At 57.2% G+C, this 19786-nt stretch overlaps 1 protein-coding gene across 4 annotated transcripts in view; it reads right to left on the bottom strand.

Annotated features, from left to right (window-relative positions):
• Positions 1-870: 870 nt before the first annotated feature.
• Positions 871-19786, bottom strand: part of RAB26 (RAB26, member RAS oncogene family) — a 28301-nt gene continuing 9385 nt past the window's right edge. For 3 of the 4 annotated variants that reach the window (XM_032704113.1, XM_032704112.1, XM_032704115.1), the window contains exons 3-9: positions 7819-7860; positions 6957-7023; positions 6635-6687; positions 4999-5064; positions 4817-4873; positions 4412-4488; positions 871-3812 (exon numbers count right to left, since the gene is read on the bottom strand). In XM_032704113.1, the coding sequence (XP_032560004.1) occupies positions 3710-3812; positions 4412-4488; positions 4817-4873; positions 4999-5064; positions 6635-6687; positions 6957-7023; positions 7819-7860 (465 nt within the window). In that variant the 3' untranslated portion in view covers positions 871-3709. The remainder of the gene's footprint in view (positions 3813-4411; positions 4489-4816; positions 4874-4998; positions 5065-6634; positions 6688-6956; positions 7024-7818; positions 7861-19786) is intronic. The other variant, XM_032704114.1, reaches the window with a different exon arrangement.

Below are 19786 nucleotides of genomic sequence, written 5' to 3'. Positions count from 1 at the left end.
ACCGCTCGCCGCTCGCGCGGCCACGCCGCTCGCACTACAACTCCCGGTGGCCCTCGCGGCGCGGGCGCTTCGCCCTACAACCGCTGTCGCCACTGGCTCGGCCCGGCCTCCGGCGGTAGCCAATCAGACGGCGGCAACCACCGCCTCGGGCCACGCTGCGCAGCGCTCCGCCATTGGCGCGGGGGAGCGCGGCGGCCAATGAGCGCCGGGAGGGGCGGGGCGGCAATCACGCCAACCGCTAACGATTGGCTGCGCCCACGGCGGCCTGACCAATAGCGGAGTCGGGGAGGCTATAAAGCCCGCGGCGGGGAGGTGCCCGTTCTTTTTCCATGCGGAGGTGAGGGAGGGGACAGAGCGCGTTAGGGCGCGCTGGAAGGGAAGGGAAGGGAACGGGGCTGGTAAAGAGGGCGGGCCGCTGATGATCCATACTGACCTTTCTGACACCTCGTCTGAGGGCGGCGGGCGGCCGCGGCCCCTGCTGAGCAGCCACGGCTGAGGCCCGCGGGAGCCGCGGCGGGGCCGGGCCGGGCGCTCGGGCCCCCCCTCACGCGCTGCCTTCTCCCCTCAGGGCTCGGCGGGAACCGGCGGCGACGCGGGACGTCCGTGCCCGGACCCCGGCTGCTCCCGGGGCTCTGAGCAGGTCAAACGCCTGTGCCGGGTGTGCTCTGTGGTAAGTGGGGCTGAGCCCCTCTGCTGCTGCTGTACAACAGGGGGGTCAGGGCGGCTCTTAAAGCACAAAGATGCGGCCGCAGAATGGGCTGGAGTGCAAGAAATCATCGACTTTCACTCTCTCACGTGGGTTAGTTCCAGGTGAATGCCCTGAGTGCGATAGTGTGGGTAACTGAAAGCATTTACGCTCTACGGCGTGTAGATCGAGAATTTAAATCTTTATTCTGCTTAGTTGTGTGGAATATAACAAGTTATTCCAGCAGTGTTCTTGCCCCAGCCTCAGATCCAGCCTTGTCATTAAACTCTTTGCTGCTGTACCAATTTTTTAGCTTGCAGGTTAATAAAGTTTTCAACGACTTGTTTGGCTTTTGTCTCCGTTATTCAAAAAGCCCATGAGTGACATGTAAAACCACTGACTGACTTTATTTTTGGGCACCCAGCAGGACCAGGGTGTATTGAAATAAACTGCAGCTCAGCCCAGCTCCCTTTCATTGGAATCTTGGAGTCACTTAGGTTAGAAAAGACCTTTAAGATCAAGTCCACCTGATCCCCCAGCACTGCCTGGGCCACCACTGAGCCATGTTCCCAGGCGCCACATCCACACAGCTTTTAAACCCCTCGAGGGATGGGGACTCCACCACTGCCCTGGGCAGCTGTGCCAGGGCTGGACAGCCCTTTTTTGGGGGGAAATTTCCCCTAATATCCAACCCAAATGGGTCACATCCCCTGGTGGTTCAGCCATGTGGATCCAGATGGGTTCAAGGCAGGTGAACTATTTGAGCGCTCTGTGCTGCTGTGTTTAGACAATCAAAACACCGCTGTAGCCACAGAGATTATAAAAAATTTTATTAACAGGAACGAACCAAAAGCTGTAAACAAGAGCCAGCAGAAACGAGAGCTGAATGTACCGAGCAATTAACGCTGCATCAAACAATTAATGCTGCACTGAGCAATTCCTGCAGCATCGCGTGATGGCAGCAAAGGCCCGTGGAAAAATCCCAAATGGCCACGTGAGGAGGAGCTCTGGGGTCAGGCCACTGTGCAGGCACTGGGAGACCAGTCCTACATTGGGAACTGGTGACTGGGAGAGATGGGGCTGTCTGCTCAAAGCTTGGGTCTAATACCACAAATGTGGCTGTGAGGGCTCTGCTCTGGCAGAGTTTGCTCCCCACAGGTGGGTTGGAAATGCTCCAAAGGGAAGCATTTAGATCTTCTGAAATCCCACTCTTTTCCTCAGGCAGCAAGTGAATGCTGCAGAGCCCAGGGTGGGATTCTAAGAAGCATTGGGGACACCTCAGTACAGCAGCAGTGGGAGCAAAGTAAAGCTCACCCAGGCACCTGGAACAGCGAGTTCTACACATTCCTGCACAATTCCTTGTCTGAGCCTCTCTCAGAGCCTGCCCTGGGCTCTGCTACCTGCTAACAAATCTTGAGAGCACCTGCAGCAGGTATTGACACTTTTCAGGTGAAGAGAGTTGCTCCAGTTATTTTAGGGAGAGGCTCGCTGAGGAACGGACCAATGCTGCTGCTCCAGTGGGAGTGTTGGCCACTGTGCCAGTGCTGGCCATCCCTTGGATCTGTGGGATGCTGAGGGGGGACATGGGGGGCCCTGACAGCCATCCCTCACCTGCCTGCTCCTGAGGGACTGGCAGCAGGGTTTGCCAGGAATGCAAACATTCCTGCAGGAATGGGTTTTCTGCAGATTACTTTAAAATTTAAATCAGACAATTTTGAGACTTGTCTCTCCCTAAAAAAAAACTAGGAAAAAAAATGCTCTGTTCTCAGTAGGTTCATTTCAGGATCCTTTTTCATCCTGTGGAGCTGTAGCTGCTTGTGTTGTTGCAGCTCACAGAGGAGCTTGGAGGCTCCTTGTGCCCATCAGGAAGGGGGTGCTGGAGCCAAAATTCCGAGCAAAACAAGGGGCAGGGCTGTCTGAGCCAGCTGCTGGGGGGCTGGCAGTGGCTGGAGGGCAATGGATGGGTTACTTCCTTTCATGTGAAGTGGCCCAGGAGGCTCAGCACAGCAGGCACCTGCTGATGTGCGCGGGGAGTTTCCAAAGGAAAAAACTGCCAAAGGCCAAACACTTCATCCAGATTCAGATTTGTACTTAGAAGTGCAGCTTGACAAAAAAACAGCCAAAAGCCTGACACAGACCAAAGGGGTGAGGAGGCCCTTGAAGAGAGCTGGCAGGAGTCTGCAGCCTGTAAAATCACTGCCTGCAGCTTCCCCCCAGCTCTCTGCGGCGAAAAGAAAGAGCTGCCCAAGAGAACTTTGAAGATATCAAAGCGTTGTTGCATCTGAAAACGCCATCACACTTACAGGAAGGTATTTAGAATAAGCTGCAATACATTAGATTTCTTCTCAATTAAAGTACTAGAAACGGCGGAAGGAGGAGAACCAAAGCCTTTCCTGAAGGGATAAACATTCAGGAATCTCTGTACACAGCCAGGTATGCAGGAGCTCATCCAGACAGACAGCCAAGCTCTGTGTTTGCAGGGAACAGGAGAATCCCTCACCCTGGAGGGGTGTCCCACCTCACAGGGATGCACAGACAGGAGAAAGCAACTACAAAAATGTTTGCCTTCAAACACATCCTTCCCGCACGCCCCAGGCCGGGGGCTGAATTCCAGGGATGCAGGGAAAGAAAGGGGAATTCAGGTGGGGAGAAGGTGTTGGTTCCCCTGCGTCGTAGCACGACTCTCACTAAGGTAACAGCAGCCTCACAGAGTGGGCACAGCTGGCCCTGGGAGGAGAGCCCAGCCCAGCCCAGCCCCTTCCCAGACGGCCAAGCTCCCGGCCGGGAGCCAGGCGGGAACACCAGGGGACAGAGCCAAGTGCTCTCAGCGCCCATGGCTGTGCTGGGGCTCGGGCAGCAGCGCCCAGCACGCGGCTGCAGCATCCCAGAGAGCTCCTCCTGCTGCTGCTTCCATGGCCCACGGCACAGCTCACCTTGGGGGCAGACACAGACACGACAGACAGACATGCACACACTGCCCACGGGAGCACGGAGGGCACGGCCAGAGTCTCTGTACAAACAGCATTAGGACCTGCAGCAGCCCGAGCCTCGCACTTCCTTCTTCACGTAGTCGTGGAGCTTGAATTTGGGCTCGTTGGGCAACTTCATGGACCTGTGCTTCAGCTCCCTGTGGGAAGGGGGAACACGGTACTCCTATGCTGCCTGCTTCTGGGTTAAGGGATTTTGTCTGGAAGAAGCTGGGGAGGGACTTTGGACAAGGGCCTGGAGGGACAGGACAAGGGGGAATGGCTTCCCACTGCCAGAGGGCAGGGTTAGATGGGATATTGGGAAGGAATTCTTCCCTGGGAGGGGGGGGAGGTCCTGACACAGGTTGCCCAGAGAAGCTGTGGCTGCCCCATCCCTGGAAGTGTCCAAGGCCAGGTTGGGCAGGGCTTGGAGCAACCTGGGCTAGTGGGAGGTGTCCCTGCCCATGGCAGAGGGTGGGACTGGATGAACTTTAAGGTCCCTTCTAACCCAAACCATTCCAGGATTCTGATTCCAAGCTGGCCCAGCTCAGTAGAAGTCAACTTGGCCAGGACACTTCGCTAAAGCTCCCCCTGATGAGACATTTCATATCTCATGTGAGAGGGCAAGTTCTTGCCAGCACAAGAGCTGAAGGTGGGACCCAGGGCATGAAGAGGGGGTGACAGTGCCAGCCGTTATCCCAACGGCTGCTGTGTCCCTGCAGGAGAGGTGTCCAGCACAGCTGCTGCTCCAGGCACTTACTTTGCAATGGCTGTGAACGCTAATTCCACATTGAGGCCACTTTTCGCGCTGGTCTCCATGAAGGGCACCCCGTACTCCTGTGGGACGAGACACAGCAGCATCAGGAATGTCACCTGGGATGTTCCCAGGGGCTCCCAGGCTCTGGCCAGTACCTGCCTAGGGAGCTCATACCCTGCCATGGTGGGCAGGGAAAACTGAGCCAGGGATCACAGCTCAGGTAACTTTGAGAATAATTTTTGAGGACAAAGAAACAAGAAATGTTAGTGGAAGCTTAGAGAAAGAAGGTGAGGAGGAAGGGGAGAGCACAACGAGGAAAGAAAAGCAAAGTGGTCCCAGGCATATTTTGGGTCAGACTGGTCTCCAGGTGACCATTTCCTGGTGCACATCCTCAGGCACCTCACCTACCTTGGCAAGTTTCTCTCCATCTTCCCTTTTCACCACTCTGTCCTGGGCTGAATCCACCTGCAATGGGAACAGCAAATACCAATAGGTAACCTCCACATCCCCTCATGCCCTGCCAGGCTCCCCTGCCTGTGGCTCCACCGTGGGAGGAAGAGGAGGCTCTGGGAAGGTGGGGCCGGGCTCACCTTATTTCCCAGTAACATGAGGACCACGTCCTGCTGTGCGTATTCATGGATCTCTGTCAGCCAAGCCTGGAGGGAGACAGCCAGAGAGAGGGGTTGGCAACAGCCCCAGGGGGAGGAGGAGGAGAAGGGGGAGCTGCCCCAGTCCTGGGCATGGACACCCTCTGTGGGAGCCGCTGCCATCCCGAGCAGTGCTGGGGATATTCCGTGGATGAGCCCTGTAGACAAGTGGTGCCCTGGGGTGCCACTGAAGGGCCACTGTGCTGAGCAAGCCCAGCATCTGCTACCAGACCCCCATTTCCAAGGGTAACAGCAGCCTTTCGACCCTACTGCCTGCTCTGTCTGCCCACAGGTGCCTCTAAGAATTTAACCCCAATTTCCCCTTGGTTGGGACATTCAGACTAAGACTCCTTTTCGAGGGCAAGGCCAAGAACTGGCTTTGGGATGTGCACCGTGCCCATGTCCTGCACGTGCTGCCCCCATGCACAGCACACTCATCCCAGCAGGCCCCTGAACCTGCCTCCCTGAGCCATGGGGTGGCTTCTCTGCCTTCTAATCCAGCCTAATCTAATCAAACCTGCCCTAATTCCCTGTAATCCCTGACCCTGCAGTGTGAACAGCCGCTCGCTGCCTCCTGTGCCGACACTGCGCTCACAGCAAGTGCCAGCGATCCCCAGCGATCCCTGCTCCACCATCCCCAAATCCAGCAGCATCCTGCATCAGCACCCAGCCAGGGAAGCGAGGGATGATTCGGGATCAGGGTGTGTCACTGACAGTACGTGGGAGCCCAACACAGCAGCCCCGGGACCCCATCACACCCCGGGGGCTCAGGGTGCTCAGTTCCATGGGGGGCAGGTCCAAGGGATGCAGTCACTCCCGACTACACCCCTCAGCTCCCTTCTGACTCCACTCCTGCTCCACCCCTCATTGCCAGTGCTGGCACAGGTGGCCCCCAGCAGCCACAGGGGACTGGTGGGGTGAAGGGGAGAGACACTGAGTGCCTGGGTGCTCCTGACCCCCCCACAGTGATGTGCCCAGGGGCAGCATTTGCTCTTCCCCTCTGCCAGGTTTAAGAGCCCTCTGCTCCAACATCACTCCCCAGCACCCCTGGAGGACCTGCAGGGGGTCTCAGGGTCAGCTGGGGGGCTGGGGGTTTGGGCAGGGGGCAAACTTGGGCAGCACAAGGGACCCCCACAAATGCCATCAGTCAGGAGGGGCAGGTGGGCTGGGGATGGGCAGCAGGACGTGACCCTCTCCCTGCCAGGTCTGGCACTAAGGTGGAGGGCAATGAGGTCCCCAATCCCGACCGGTTGGGACCTGAAGGAGCAGAGGGGAATGAGGGAGCAGCTTGCTGGGGAAAGCTGCCCATGCTCAGCAACTGCAGCAGGTTCTGTGCCAGTGCTGTAATTACACAGGTTAATTGACCAGAGCAGTGAATCCATCACCCCTTTTATTTGCTGTGAGAGGGAAAACCTTCTCCACCTGTGCCCTACCTGTCCTTGTAAGTGCTCAGAATTCAAGGAAGCCCTTCTGTAAGTGCCCACTGCTCCTGCCTCCATCACACCCCTCCTCCAGGTACTCCCTTCCCTGGATCAACCTGCAACCAGCCCGGCAGGAGGGGCCAGGGGTGCTGCTGTACCTGGATGTTGTCAAAGGACGCTTTGTTGGTGACATCGTAGAGCAGGAGCAGAGCTGTGGAGAGAGGGACAGGGCATTAATGCTGGCTCTGCTCCGGTCCCCATGGCAGGTCACCCCTGGGGACGGCAGGTCCCTGCTGGGAAATGTAAAACAACTCTAAAATCCACCACAGCAACACCTCACGCTGCTGGTGTTTGCACCTCGAGCCTCCTCCATCCTGGGCGGCTGCTTCCCATGGGAAACTGCTCCGGTGATTCCCGACTCACCTGGCCTGGAGTGGCAGCTCCAGGGGCTCCCCCCAGAGCAGAGGTGGCCGTGCTTACCGTGGGCATCCCGGTAGTAGGCGTGGGTGACGCTGCGGAAGCGCTCCTGCCCAGCCGTGTCCCAGATCTGGAAAGCAGACGGGAGCAGAGGGGTCAGACGTGACCAAGACCCACCAAAACCAGCCCAAACAGCACGGTGCAACCCCAGGAAGCCTCTCCAGCTTTTGCTTCCAGGGACATCAACAGGAAAAACAACAAGAGCAATAAATATGGAAGCAGCACCTCCTCACTCCTCAGCACAGGGACACGACAATGAGTGGCCGAGGGCTCCTGACACGGCCCTTAATCAGAAAATCCATGGATCAGATGGATGCATGGGGTCTTGCTAATGTGATTTATCAGTCTTTAATGCAGCAGGAGGTTTGCAGAGTGCCACGCTGCTGCTGGGGAGGATCCATGCTAATGGTGTTACTGAGCTCCAGGCAAATGGTCAGGTCTTGGGGGGGCTGGAGCAGTTCTGGACACAAAATCTACATTTCCCAAGGGCTGGATGCTGGCTGAGCCAGGGAATGTGGATCCCTTCAAGGATCAACCATCCTTTGGCTCTACCAGAGCAGGAGGTGCCTGGAAAAGCTGAGCAAACCCCACAGGTGCTGCTCTGGTTTCACTGTCTCCAGCTGCAGTCACGGAGCAGCAGGGAGGCAGCGGGCTGGGACACGGATCACCGTGGCCAGAGCAGCCCCCAGCCCCGAGCAGGCTCCCACCAAAGGGGCAGAGCAGCCAAAAGGCCTGCAGGGCTGTCCTGTGGCAGGAGACACAACGGCAAAGGCTGGAGAAGGGGAACCTGTGTCAGGGGTGCTCCTCTGCTGAAGGGCTCTGCCCAGCGGGGCGAGGGAGCTGCTCCCAGGGCCACAGGACGTACCTGCAGCTTCACCTTCACCCCATCCACCGTCAGCACCTTGTTCTGAAAGAAAACAGAAAGGGCAGTGAGGGGTGAGTGTGGCTGTGGGACACCCAGGACCCCAGGGAGAAACAAACACCCGGCCCCCCATCCCAGACAGAGTTTCACCAAACCCTTGGGCTGATCCCTCTCCTGCTTTTTAAACTGGCACACATTGGTCCCAGTGCCTGCAGAGGCGTTTGCACCATGGCCCAGCCAGAGGATCCCTCCCTGTTTCACCACAAGCTGCATCTATTTGGGTACCTAAACCCTGATGGTACCACGAGTGGCTTGGGCTGGAGACCTCTGGCCATAAATTAATGAGCACCAGCATCCCACCTTAACAGCCTTCAAAAGACAGAGCCTACCACTCCATATAAAAATAACTCCTCCTCCTGCCTCTTGTACCTGTTTTTCTCCTAATTTCTCTCTCATTTCCCCCCCCCCCCCATTTTTCTTGGTTTTAGGAAAGGTGGAAAGGAGGAGGGGAAGGGGCACACTGGGTTTTCCCCAAAACAACGGGATACTTTCTGCAGAAGGATGCCCTGGCAGAGTTGGGAGCAGTGTGGGGAGCCCATTGGTGCCCCTCCAGGCAGCTGTGCTGGACAGTGAGGGCAGGGGACAGATCCTGACTGTGTCCCAGAGCAACCAGCAATCCAGTGAGCCTCACCAGGCTCTCCAAACACAAACCAAACACAACCCTACAGACCAGCAGTCCCAGGTGAAGGAGCAGAGATTAATTTGCCTGCCAGATGCATAGAAATTAGCACAGTAATCATTGGAACGTGCTGGAAATGCAGCCAAGGAACAGCGCACCAGGGGGATGAGGCAGCCGGTCGCTGCTCTGGTGATGATTTGAGTCCCATTTCCTCCAGAACTGGCATGGGGTGCTTCCCTCTCCGCAAGCACATGGCCATGGGATGGTCAAGGCTGCCCTGACCCTGGGCTGGGCTCCCCCAGCTCAGCTCTGGCTCACCCACCTCCAGCCCTGGACACGTCACCAGCTCCGGTGCCACCAAACCCCTCCAGGCACGGGCCAAGATCCGTCCCTGCACATCCCACACTGCTCAGCACCAAGGACCAGGCACCTCGTGCTGGTGCCCATCCTCACCCCACCAGGACAGTGCTGGTGAGGCTCTTCATTGATGGTTTTAATGAGGGCACAGGGAGCATCTCGCTTCCTGCACATCTACACTCGGATACAGGCAAGGAGGAGAGGGCAGGAGGAGCCGGAGTGCTGCATCCACCGTCTGCTCAGGCAGGCGCAGGGGAGACGGTCGAGGTTTATAAATACCTTCAAAGGCAGCGACTGAGACGGGGGAGCAAAGTGATTCACAGCCCAGGAGCGGTAAAAATAGGCAGCCAGGATGTGGGGAGGGGGAGCTGGAAAGTAGTTGGGGAGCAGCCGGGGGCTTGGGGAGCTGGCTGGGGGCTTGGGACTCACCAGACACGGAGCTGAGCCTTTCCCAGGATGGGAAGCCGAGGCTGCTGAAGGCTTGAAGTGCCTAAAACCCAGGGTTCCCACTGCCATGAGGTGCCTCCTGGACCCTGGTGCCTCTGCCCAGAGCTCCCAGGTGGGTACAGACCAGAGCCATCCCCAGGGTGGGACCGCGTGCCGTGGTGATGCTGCTGAGCGTGTCCGAGCTGCACCTTCACCCTCATCCCAGAGGGGGCACAACAGCTCTGCCCGGCCCCTGTTCTGCAGGTGAGACAGGGCAGGTTTACAATCTGCAGAAGATCCACTCTGAGCTCACCTTCCCCTCAGGTCACAGAATCACAGACTGTGCTGACTTGGAAGAGACCCACAAGGACCATCGAGTCCAACCCGTGGCTGGTGCCACAGGGAGGCACCGGCACATCCTGCAGGGTGCAGGGGCTGGGAGCCCCAGGCTCTGTGCTGGCACAGCGTTTGTCCAAATGCCATTCCCAGTTGGCAACAACCAGCTGCCAATACCACCTGCCAGGGACTGTGCCAGGGCCACCGTGCCAGGGGCTGCAGAGGAAGGAAAACACTCGGCACTTCCCCATTGGCCCTGGATCTCGGCACAAGCACCTTGCAGGGGAAAAGGACACTTGGTGTGATGGATGAGGACAAGGACACCAGGAGCTTCACGTTAAAACCAGCACCAAAGAGGTGCCCTTCCCCATGGCAACACCAGCACGTCCAGCTCAGAGCAGTGTGAGGCTGTGCCTGGGGACACAGCCATGTCCCCAGCGTGGCCGTGTTCCAGGGGTGACCGACCACCACGAGTGGGAGGGAGAACATGGCCCAAGCCCTGAGCATGGACCATCTGAGCCAAAGCCACCTTGAAGCATCTGGTGAGCAGCCGAAAAGGGTGAAGCTCCAAAGCTGCCCTTCATGCACTGACCTGCACTTCAGGAGTTAATTAACACAGAGCCGCAGCAGCAGGAGTGACACTAATTACGACTGACCTACATTTTAGGGGCGGAAATGCTTAGACCTAATTAAAGTCTGCACATGGATCCAGGTGCTGCTGGACCAGGCTGGGGAAAAAAATGGATTTCCTGGGGTTTGGGTGTGGAACAGAGCGGGTTTCCAGGGCAAGGAGCTACAGAAATGCTCCTGCAGGCAGGAGACACAGCCAGAGCCATCCAGAGCATCACTCCTGCTGGCACCCCTGCCTGCATCCCAGAGACATTTGCCAAGAGAAACTGTGGCTGCCCCACCCCTGCAAGTGTCCAAGGCCAGGCTGGACAGGGCTTGGAGCAACCTGGTCTAGTGGAAGGTGTCCCTGCCCATGGCAGGGGGGTGGATTAAGGTCTCTTCCAACCCAAACCATTCCAGGATTCTGAGACCCCTGGCTGCCCCCAGGCACAAGGTGGCTGCAAAACGTGGGTGAAGAAGGCAAGCAGAAGATAGGAGGAGCAGGATGGGAAAAGGCAGGATCTGGGGTGGGAAAGGGCAGGAGCTGAGGTGGAAAGAGGCAGGAGCTGCTGCCAGCAGCACAAACTGGTGTGGTTCAGATGAATCAGATGCTCAAGTCTCCCCCCATACCACGGCTAAAAGACTTTCCAGCTTCCAATTATTATTATTATTATTTTTTTAAGGAGCTGCCTCAATTCCCTCCTGACAGCCTTTCCAAGGCACAGCTGGGGGCTGAGCTACTAATAAGCATCCAAAGACAAAAGATGACGTGTGTCAATGCACTGAGACATGAAATGTGCTGCCAGCCCTGCGGGCAATGGGAGTGCTTATGGTGCTCAGGGCTCATTCCTCATCTCACACAGTTTGTTATAACAGAGGTAACACTCCCAGCAGCCTCCTGCCATGCAAATTCGGGCAGGAAAACCATCCCTGCGACTCAGCTCTGCTGTTGCCCTTCCCAATTTCAGATTTTAATGTGTCCTTTTTCCTGGGGCGATGACAGTGTTATTAAAATCTCGTCTAGCAGGGGCTGCAGTGGAACGCCTGGAGTGCCTGGGCTGGAGAACACGAGGCTCCAAAGTTAAATAATCCTCAGGATGTCAGATAAACAAAGTTGGAACCTTGCAGATGTAGGAAAAATCAAATTACCAAGTGCAGATGGTCCTCAATTAAGAGCAGCATTATCGACACGCCGAGGCTCCGCTGGCTGCAGCCCTGGCACGATCCCACCCCCTGCCCGGGAGCAGCCGTTCGGAAGCAGAAAGGATGGAGGAGAAGGTGATGGAGCAAAACCACATTCCCCAAAACATCCACCCTGCAGCAGATGCTCCCACCCAAATCAAGGTGCTGCTGCCCCGCTCTGCTCTCGGGGCAGCTGCAGGATGGGGAACTGCCATTCCCCTGGTCCACAGGGTCCCCACGGTCCTGGTGAAGCCCACTGGGAACGACCAGCACAGCCCAGCCTATCCCCAGGTCCCTGAGCCCACGCCAGGGAAGGCTGCAGCACCATCCAGGGTCAGAATCACAGACAACCCGGCCTCCCCCAGCTTTTCCACACATTAACTCATTAGGCAAAGCCTTAAAAGTTAAATTGGATACATGGATTAATTTGCTTCACAATTAAGTGGACTAATGGGAGCTGCTCACTGACACCACTAGGGCTCCAACCAGGGGAGCCCCTGCCCTGGCTCCCTGGAGCCTCTGGTGGGTGTTGGCTCCAGGAGCTGCCCAGGAGCACCCACCATCACCCACCCACCCAAGCACCCCCCTGTGCCGGGGGCTCCACTTTTACCATGTCATTACTGGGCCTTGGAGGCAGCTCCTGCGGCCAAGTGGGGGAGAATTCCTGCCAAAATGGGAACAAATGGCTTCAGTGACTATAGATCAAACCAGGCCCCGGGCAGCAGCTGAGTTAATTAGTGGCAGTAATGAGCTGTGGGACTGACAGTGCAGCCACCCAGAAATGTCATTAGGTTGTGGTGTCACCCGGGGCAGGTGGCTGCCAGGTCCCCATCGCTGCTCAGGGGTGGGTGGTAGGCTGGGTTATCCTTTCTTCTAGGAAGCCAGGAGGAACCCAGCAGCAGCAAACTAACTGGCTGAAGGGATGTCGGAGCACCCCAGCCCTGTGCCAAGGCAGGACCTGGATCCAAATTCCCCTGCGAGCACAAACACTCCTGTGCCAGGAGGAAATGGGATGAGTTGTGATGGGGCTGTAGCAGACACACAAATAACCACCACCTCCAACAGCGGCTGCAAAAATAGATTAAGGATCGATATGGAAACCTGCCCAAAACAGCAGGACACTGCATTAAATTTGCTCGTTAAAACCCTGAGGTTTTCCCACACATGCGCGTGCGGCTGCCAGGGAGTTGGTCCTTGTGGCTCAGCATCTCCCCGGGCACAGCACCGGGCTCAGGGACATCCCGGCCCTTTGCCAAGGCCAGGGATCAAGGAGCATCCCCCCCTTTGCCCCCTCAGTACAAACAGTGCTCCAATGTTGGTCCCTCCAAATTCAAGCCACACTCGTTCTGCCAGGCCATGGGGCAGCGGGTCTGGCACTGCCCGGCCATGCAGTGCCTCCATGGAAAACACAGCCAGCCCACCACTCCAGCCTGGGGAGAACCCTTTCAGGAGCACAATCCCTGCCAGAGAGCAAAGGGAACAGCCCGGAGCCTGCGGAAAGCTGCTGGGAACGGGAAGAGTGGGGCAGGGACATGGGCTGGATGCAGAGCTGTGCCACGGTGTGGCTGGACATGGTCCTGCCCCAGCCATGCTGAGTCCTGCTGGAAGATATCCCAGGTACTGGGAATCATATTCCTCCTCTCCTCAGCTATGCCACCACCAGAGACATTCCTGAGCATCCCTGTCACCCATCCCAGGGGACACCTGGGTGGCCAACACGCCCAGCAGGGTTCCCTCCACCTCATCCCGTAAGTCTTCCACTTAGAGAGAAATCCCAACCATTCATCTCTCAGGGCAGGTGATTAATTCCTCAGCAGCTCTGTGCATTTGCACTCTGCAGCTAAAAATAGAAACTTCTGCCTTGTTTTTTTCCTCCCCAGGCCTTGCACACTCCACACTCCCACCTGCAGCGGAGCTGCTCCAGAGCCAGCGCCGGTCCCCGGTGCCAAGATCCCTTCAGAGCCCACAACGTGTCAGCACTCACTGCTCAGTTCCTGAGCAGATCCCGTGAAAAGCAGATTAACACCACGTCACCTCCCAGCACACGGTGCTTCCAACCCGCTCTGCTGCCGGAGCCAGCCCCGTGTCCCCTCCACACCTCCTTCCAGGGGTCACCACACGTGTCCCCTCTGCCCCGCACACCGGGTCCCTGCCAGGAGAAGCCACAAGCCCTGTCCTACATAAATGACCCTACCTGTGGTCTCCAGGTGGGCATAGCCCCTTCCCTGCAGCACCCCAGGGATGTCAGAGCTCCAGCCTTTGTCAAGAGCCATGTTCACTACATTAAATCCCAATTAACATCTCCCTGGTTGCCAGCCCTGCAGAGATAAGAGCCGAGGCTCTTGTTGGAGCAGACACACTGAAGAATTAGTGACTTATCATCTTCTATTCACATCAGTCTGCAAATAAAAGGGTTTTCTGGCAAGAAGAGAATCCTGTCTTAGGGACAGATTAGAGGTAAGAGGATCTGCTCAGGATCCTGCATTTTAAAGTACAGCCATGCTCTGCTTCTCGGCATCGCCCGCGGCAGCCACGTCCTGCATTCCTTCCTCTGCCCGGCTGCTCCATGGAACCACCTCAGTCCTGGGATTATTGGAGGGTCAGTCCTTGAGGGAGGTACAGGCAGGTGATGCTTTCAAGCCCAACAGGGCTGCTCAGACTCATCCCAACAGGCAGAAGACACAGCCATGCAAGGCTTTGAGGTGTCTCTGCCCCATCAGAGCGAGCCTGTGCCCCAGTCCTGCAGGCAGCCAGGGAAACTGGGGTTTCCAGCCTTAAAATTCCATAGGACTGGATCTGTTACAGCCACCCTGGAGATCAGAGCCACCAAAACGCAACAGTCAGCAGGAAGGCTGCAGCCCATCCCTGCAGCTCCAACACATGGTCGGCTTCCAGGATGGGATGGAGCCCACGGCCACATCCCTCCTCCACACCCAGGGATGGTCTGTGTGGCTCCCCCAACACCCTGGGCTGCATTACTCACCCCTTACATCTCTTTTTTCCCTACTTTATGATAGAAGAGATATTTTTAAAAATATCCCTGCTTACTTCCAAAGCAGGCAGCCTTGGAGACAAAGGGGGCAGAGATGGCTCACGCAAATCGGTGCCAATACCGGGAATAAGTAACGTGGCACTCCACATATTTATCTTCATTTTCCTCATCAAGGACACGCCACACTGCACAGCGGAACAGGGATCTCCACAGAGCATTTGCTGTGGGATCATTTCTCATCTGCAGCAAACACGGCACCGTCAGTGCCGTGGGGATGAAAAATGGCTCATCAAGTCCTGTTAGACAGGGAGTCATTTATCTGAGGGGGGAACAAAGCCTTGCAGCACTTTTATAACCTTAAAGGTCTTTTCCAACCTAAACGATTATAGGATTCGCCTCAGTGACTGCAGCCAGCCCCAGGTTGTGCCCTGGGCTGAAAACTTGCCTAAAGTTTCTCAGAAGACTCTACAATCCAATTAAAAAAAAAATCAGGGCTGAACATCCAGCAGCAAACACCTCGGCAGCAGCATCTGCAGACAGCACTGCAAACAGCATTATTAAAGAGCGCTTCTCATCCCTAAAGAAAATAAAAACCCCAGAGACCTGACAAAGGAATCTGTAGCTTTTTATCCCAAGCACACCCATCCTTCACCTGCAGCCGAGGCAGACAGCTCCCGAGCGCCGCGCTCTCGCTGTGCAGCAAACCCCAGCCCAGACAGATCCTTCAAAGGATTCGAGGGAAAGGGAGAGACTCAACAACTATAATGAGATTTTCTGATGGCCGTAGGAGTCCAGTCAGCCCCCAGGACTGGCATCCATCAGGTCCCAGTGCTCCCTGACACCCATCAGGGGTCCCAGTGCTCCCTGACACCCAGCCCATCTCTGCACAGTGTGGTGGCAGCAGCGACAGCAAGGGCTGACGTCCAGTGGGCTCAGTGGGCACAGCCCCTGTCCCAGCACCTCTGTCAGCTCCGGGGTGGTCGCTCAGATCCACTCACTGGTGGCACAAGGAGGAAGCCACGGCACGAGGAGCCCTCCTGATGCTACCGGCACAGAGCTGCACCAGCCCAGGCACTGTGGAGTCAAAGCTTTGATCTTTGCAAAGCTTTTCCTTCTTTTCAGCAGCAGTCCCAGCTCTCCCATTTTCTGCTCTACTAGAGCAGGCTCTTCCCAAGGTTTGGGCTCCACTGAAAGCCCCGGGAGATGGAGAGGTGTAAGGAAGCACAGCACACTCGGCACATCACCGGCACTTCCACACCAAAACCATCCCAGTCAGTCAAACCAGTTTGTCTAATCCAACTCCACCATTTGCTCTCCCAGTGTGGGGCACTGGAGCAGGGCTGCAAGCCAGGACTGCGCTGGGAAATCACCCCAGGCGGGCAAAACATCCCAAATCCTGCCACTGTGGTCGCCAGGAGGTTCAGGCAGAAGCACCAGGACAGGAACACAGCGCAGACAGTGCTCCTGGACAGGCAGGTGCTCTTCCAAGACATTGCCAACCTTGTTACAAATAAAACTGGACCAAACCCCACACACAGTTGCCTTGTTGCACGCTTGGAAAGCCCATCTTCAGCCAAGAACTCCAGCTGGAGCAGCTGGGTCCTCAGGAGAGGATTTCCACCCCTGCACTGGGCTACGGGGCAGATCCCTGGAGAATCAACCCCCCAAAGCTGCTCTGCTCCTGCTGCTCTTCCCTGTTGGAATAATTTGACCTCACGTGTGTATTATTCAAGGGGGAAAAAACACATCTGCGAAGCATTAACGCTTGCTTGGGAACAAGGTTATTTTCGGCACTGCCGAGCACTTCTCCCGTTAATTCATGCACATTTATAAGTGCAGCTCGTTAACATGTTGAAGGAAGTTCGGGCTGAGCCACAGAGACACTCACTGAGCTCCAGCCCTGCCTGGAGCCACCTTGACAAGTTACCCCGGTGCAAAGGGGCCCGGGGAGCACCCCCACACAACAGGACCCGCTCCCCAAGTTCAGCTCCTCGACACTGACTGATTGAAGAGCTCTGGGTGCTGCTCTCCAGGGTCTGCAGCACCACAGCAACTCACTGGCACCACGCTCTGAGTCCTGTCAATGTCCCACACCCCAAAGCAAGGTGATGCTGTGGGAGCTGGTCTCCTCCTTTTATTGCCCCTCCTAACAACACAAACTCCTGCTGTCAGGCAGACAGCTGGGGTCACCCTCTCTCAGGGCTCTGGCTCCCCCAGTCCTCCAACTGCTTTTTGCTGCAGGGCTCCTGCCCCTGCACTGCTGCAAGGCAGAGATGCTCCATGGCAATACCCTGCAGGGATGCCCTGGAGATGCCCTGCAGTCAGCCCTTCTCCCAAACACAGGGCAGCAGAATTCACCGGGAAGAGATTCCCAGCCCCGCTCTGATCCCATCACATCAACCATGCTTCCCCAAGCCTCGCCAGCAAACCATGGTGGAGCTGAGGAACCCCAGCTGAGGAACTGGGGCAAGGAGCCGGGGAAGGAGCCAGGAAGGGAACTGCCTGTGGACAGGCTCCCTGAGCAGGACAGGGGACCCTCCAGGCTCAGGACTCAGCATCTTTCGAGGTCCTTGGCACTGGCTTCAGGCCACACGTGCCTCAGAACTCAGAGGAAGAAGAGAAATCACTCATCTGAAACCTGCAACGTGTGATCTCCCGGGAACATGGGAGCCCCAGGAAGCCCACACCTGCAGCACAAGGGCTTGAGAGGCTTCACAGCCCTGGCTCCGCTCCCTGCACACACCGTGAGCACACCATGACCACACAGCCCCCACGGCCCTACAGAAACACACAGGAGCAGTGGTTACAGCACACACCACACACCAGTGACAGGTGCCCAGGGCAGTGTGACACGGCTGTCACTGTGCCAGGGTCTCTGATGCCATGGGAAGGTGCCTGGATGCAGCACAGGGGGCTCACCCCTGCAAAGCCGCATCCCTGGTAGCCCAGCAGAGCTGCCAGCCCTTTGCCGAGGCTGGAGCTGCGTGGGCTGGCTGGCACTGCTGCCAAATCCGGGCTGAGCTCTAAAAATTGACACCGAGAGTAGCAACAATCCCCCGGCGCTTCCGCCGAGGCGCGCGGCACACGGGGCGATGGGAGCCATGACCCCGCAGAGACGGTGCTCCCCCACAGCCCCCGGGAGCAGGGAGTGCTCACCCACGAGCAAAGATACACCAGTGAAAGCCCAGACATCTGCCTGCACGGGAAGGGCTCCCTGTGCTCCCGGGAAAGGGTCTGTCCTGCCCCTGCTCTGCCCAGGGCACCGTTGTAAGACGGATGCTCATCCAGGGACCGTTCCATGCTGACAAAGAGGATGTCCCTGGACAGGGTCTTTGCTACGACCCCCCCAGCAGCAAGGCTGGGCTGAATTATTCATCCAGCCACGCAGTTGTGTTTTTCTTAGTCATCAGCTCGGAGGAAGCAGCGAGGCAGAGGCACCAGTGGGACCTGCTGCTGGTGAGCAGCACAGGGAGCAAATCCAACAATTCAGACCAAATTCAGCATCCAGCAGAGAGCAAGGTCCTCACCAGTGAGGTCTGCACTCCCCGGAAGGGCTGGGGCTCCCTGGATGCCTCCAGCAGCCTCCTGCACTTGGCTCTGGGGGGAAAAAGTCATTCCCAGGGAGTTGTTCCAAGGTTAAGAGCACAGGGCACAGGAGTGTCGGCACCGGCGGCTCTCCCAGGGAGGCAGTGCCAGGGGCTGGGGTCGGTCCAGGCTCAGCCCCAGTGAGGAGGAGCAGCAGCACCGGCGCTGGGGCAGGACCCCCCACCCCTCCTCACCTCCCTCCGTGCCCGGCACAGGTCACACTGTGGGGGCACACGGCCCGGGGGCTCTTCCCCGATAACGGCGTTAATGCCACAAACCGGTGCCGAGGAAGAGCGCTCGCCCCGGGCGGTTGCCGTGGTGATGCTGCGCAGGCAAAGCTGGAAAAGCCAAAGACTCCATTTCCCCAGTGTGTCACTGGGCCTGGGAACATCAAGGCTTGGCAGAGAGGAGGAAAAAGTCCCGAGATGTGGGCAGATGGCATGAGGGTTGGCAGTGTGGACACAGATGGATGGCTTTGTGGCATCCAACCCAAGCAGGCTCGGCTGCACTGATGCAGCTGGGCAAGGCTCCTCATCACTCCCCGACTTTCAATAAATTAAACAGAAAATCGCCACACAAAATGGAACTAAATCTGTCCAGGTGTTCCCTCCAGGACCAGTTGCATCCTCAGAGACATGCTGACCATGTTGCCTCCCCTACAATCTGACCTTCCCTGCCTGCTGACCTCCTGCAGACAGCAATGACCCCAATCTTGTCATACCAACATCTTCCTCAGGCTCTGAAGCATCACCGAGACCCCCAGACCCCTCTTTGACTCCTCCTCACCCGGGGACAACCACAGCCCAGGGCAATGGACATCACCCATTGAGGCTGAAGCAGCACAAGCTCCCAACACACGCTAGTTATGATCAGGGAGAAATATTTTTTCCCAGAGCAGGCATAAAGATGAATTCTTTGCTGTTGCTTCCGAGAGATTCTCCAATCCCTCAGGGCAATGACTCGGTGCTGAGCCAGGATTTAAAATGCTGTATGCCCCTGGTAGACAAGGCTGTGTGAGCTCCACTGCTCTGCTGGAGATTCCTTGCCAGGGGAGCTGGGCAGCTCCGGAGCCCTGGGATGAGCCAGGAAGCACACGGGCAGCGCGGTGCAGCCGGGCACCACCCGGCTCTGGCACACGAGGGCACAGCACTGAGCCAGCCCCTGCACTGAGCCAGTCCCTGCCCCAGGGCACGGGTGTCCCCGTGGTGCCAACAACAAAATATTTTGCTTCTGAAGGCTCTGCAGGTAAACAAGCCCTTGATCCCTAAATCCCCCATTGCCATCCAAGGACTAGGACAGCTGCTCGGGCACACACCACACTGTGGCTCCTTCCCCCATGGACACAGCTATAACCCACTGGATGGGGTTGTTTTTCCCATGTTTTTCCCTGAGGGGGATGATTTGCCAGCACTCACTGTTCCAGGCTCTGGAGTGGCTGATGTCTGCCCTGCCCCTCACCACAGGGATGCTCAGTGTCACCCTCACAGGATCTGGCAAAGCCCCACAGATGGGACTGACCTAACCCCTGTCCCCACGGCTCAGGTGACAAGGAAGTGGCTCTTTGGGGAAAGGACGAAGGGAAAGGTGGTTTTCAGGGAAGGACAACGCACAGTCAGTGCCCGGTGAGCTCGGCTGGAGCCACTGCTGAACCCGGGAGCAGCACCTCCCCCTTCCCCATGGAGATCATCAACATTTGCTCTGGGAATAACCCAAAGCCCGCTGGGGGCAAATAATTAATTAACAAAATGAGGCAGCAGCTCAGTGGAAAGGCAGTGAGGGCTCAGGGGATCACAGGGGCTGAGCAA

Source organism: Chiroxiphia lanceolata, chromosome 16, assembly GCF_009829145.1.
Source record: "Chiroxiphia lanceolata isolate bChiLan1 chromosome 16, bChiLan1.pri, whole genome shotgun sequence".
Taxonomy (NCBI): domain Eukaryota; kingdom Metazoa; phylum Chordata; class Aves; order Passeriformes; family Pipridae; genus Chiroxiphia; species Chiroxiphia lanceolata.
The sequence above is the reverse complement of the archived record's forward strand: the minus strand, read 5'-3'. Positions and strand labels throughout refer to the sequence as shown.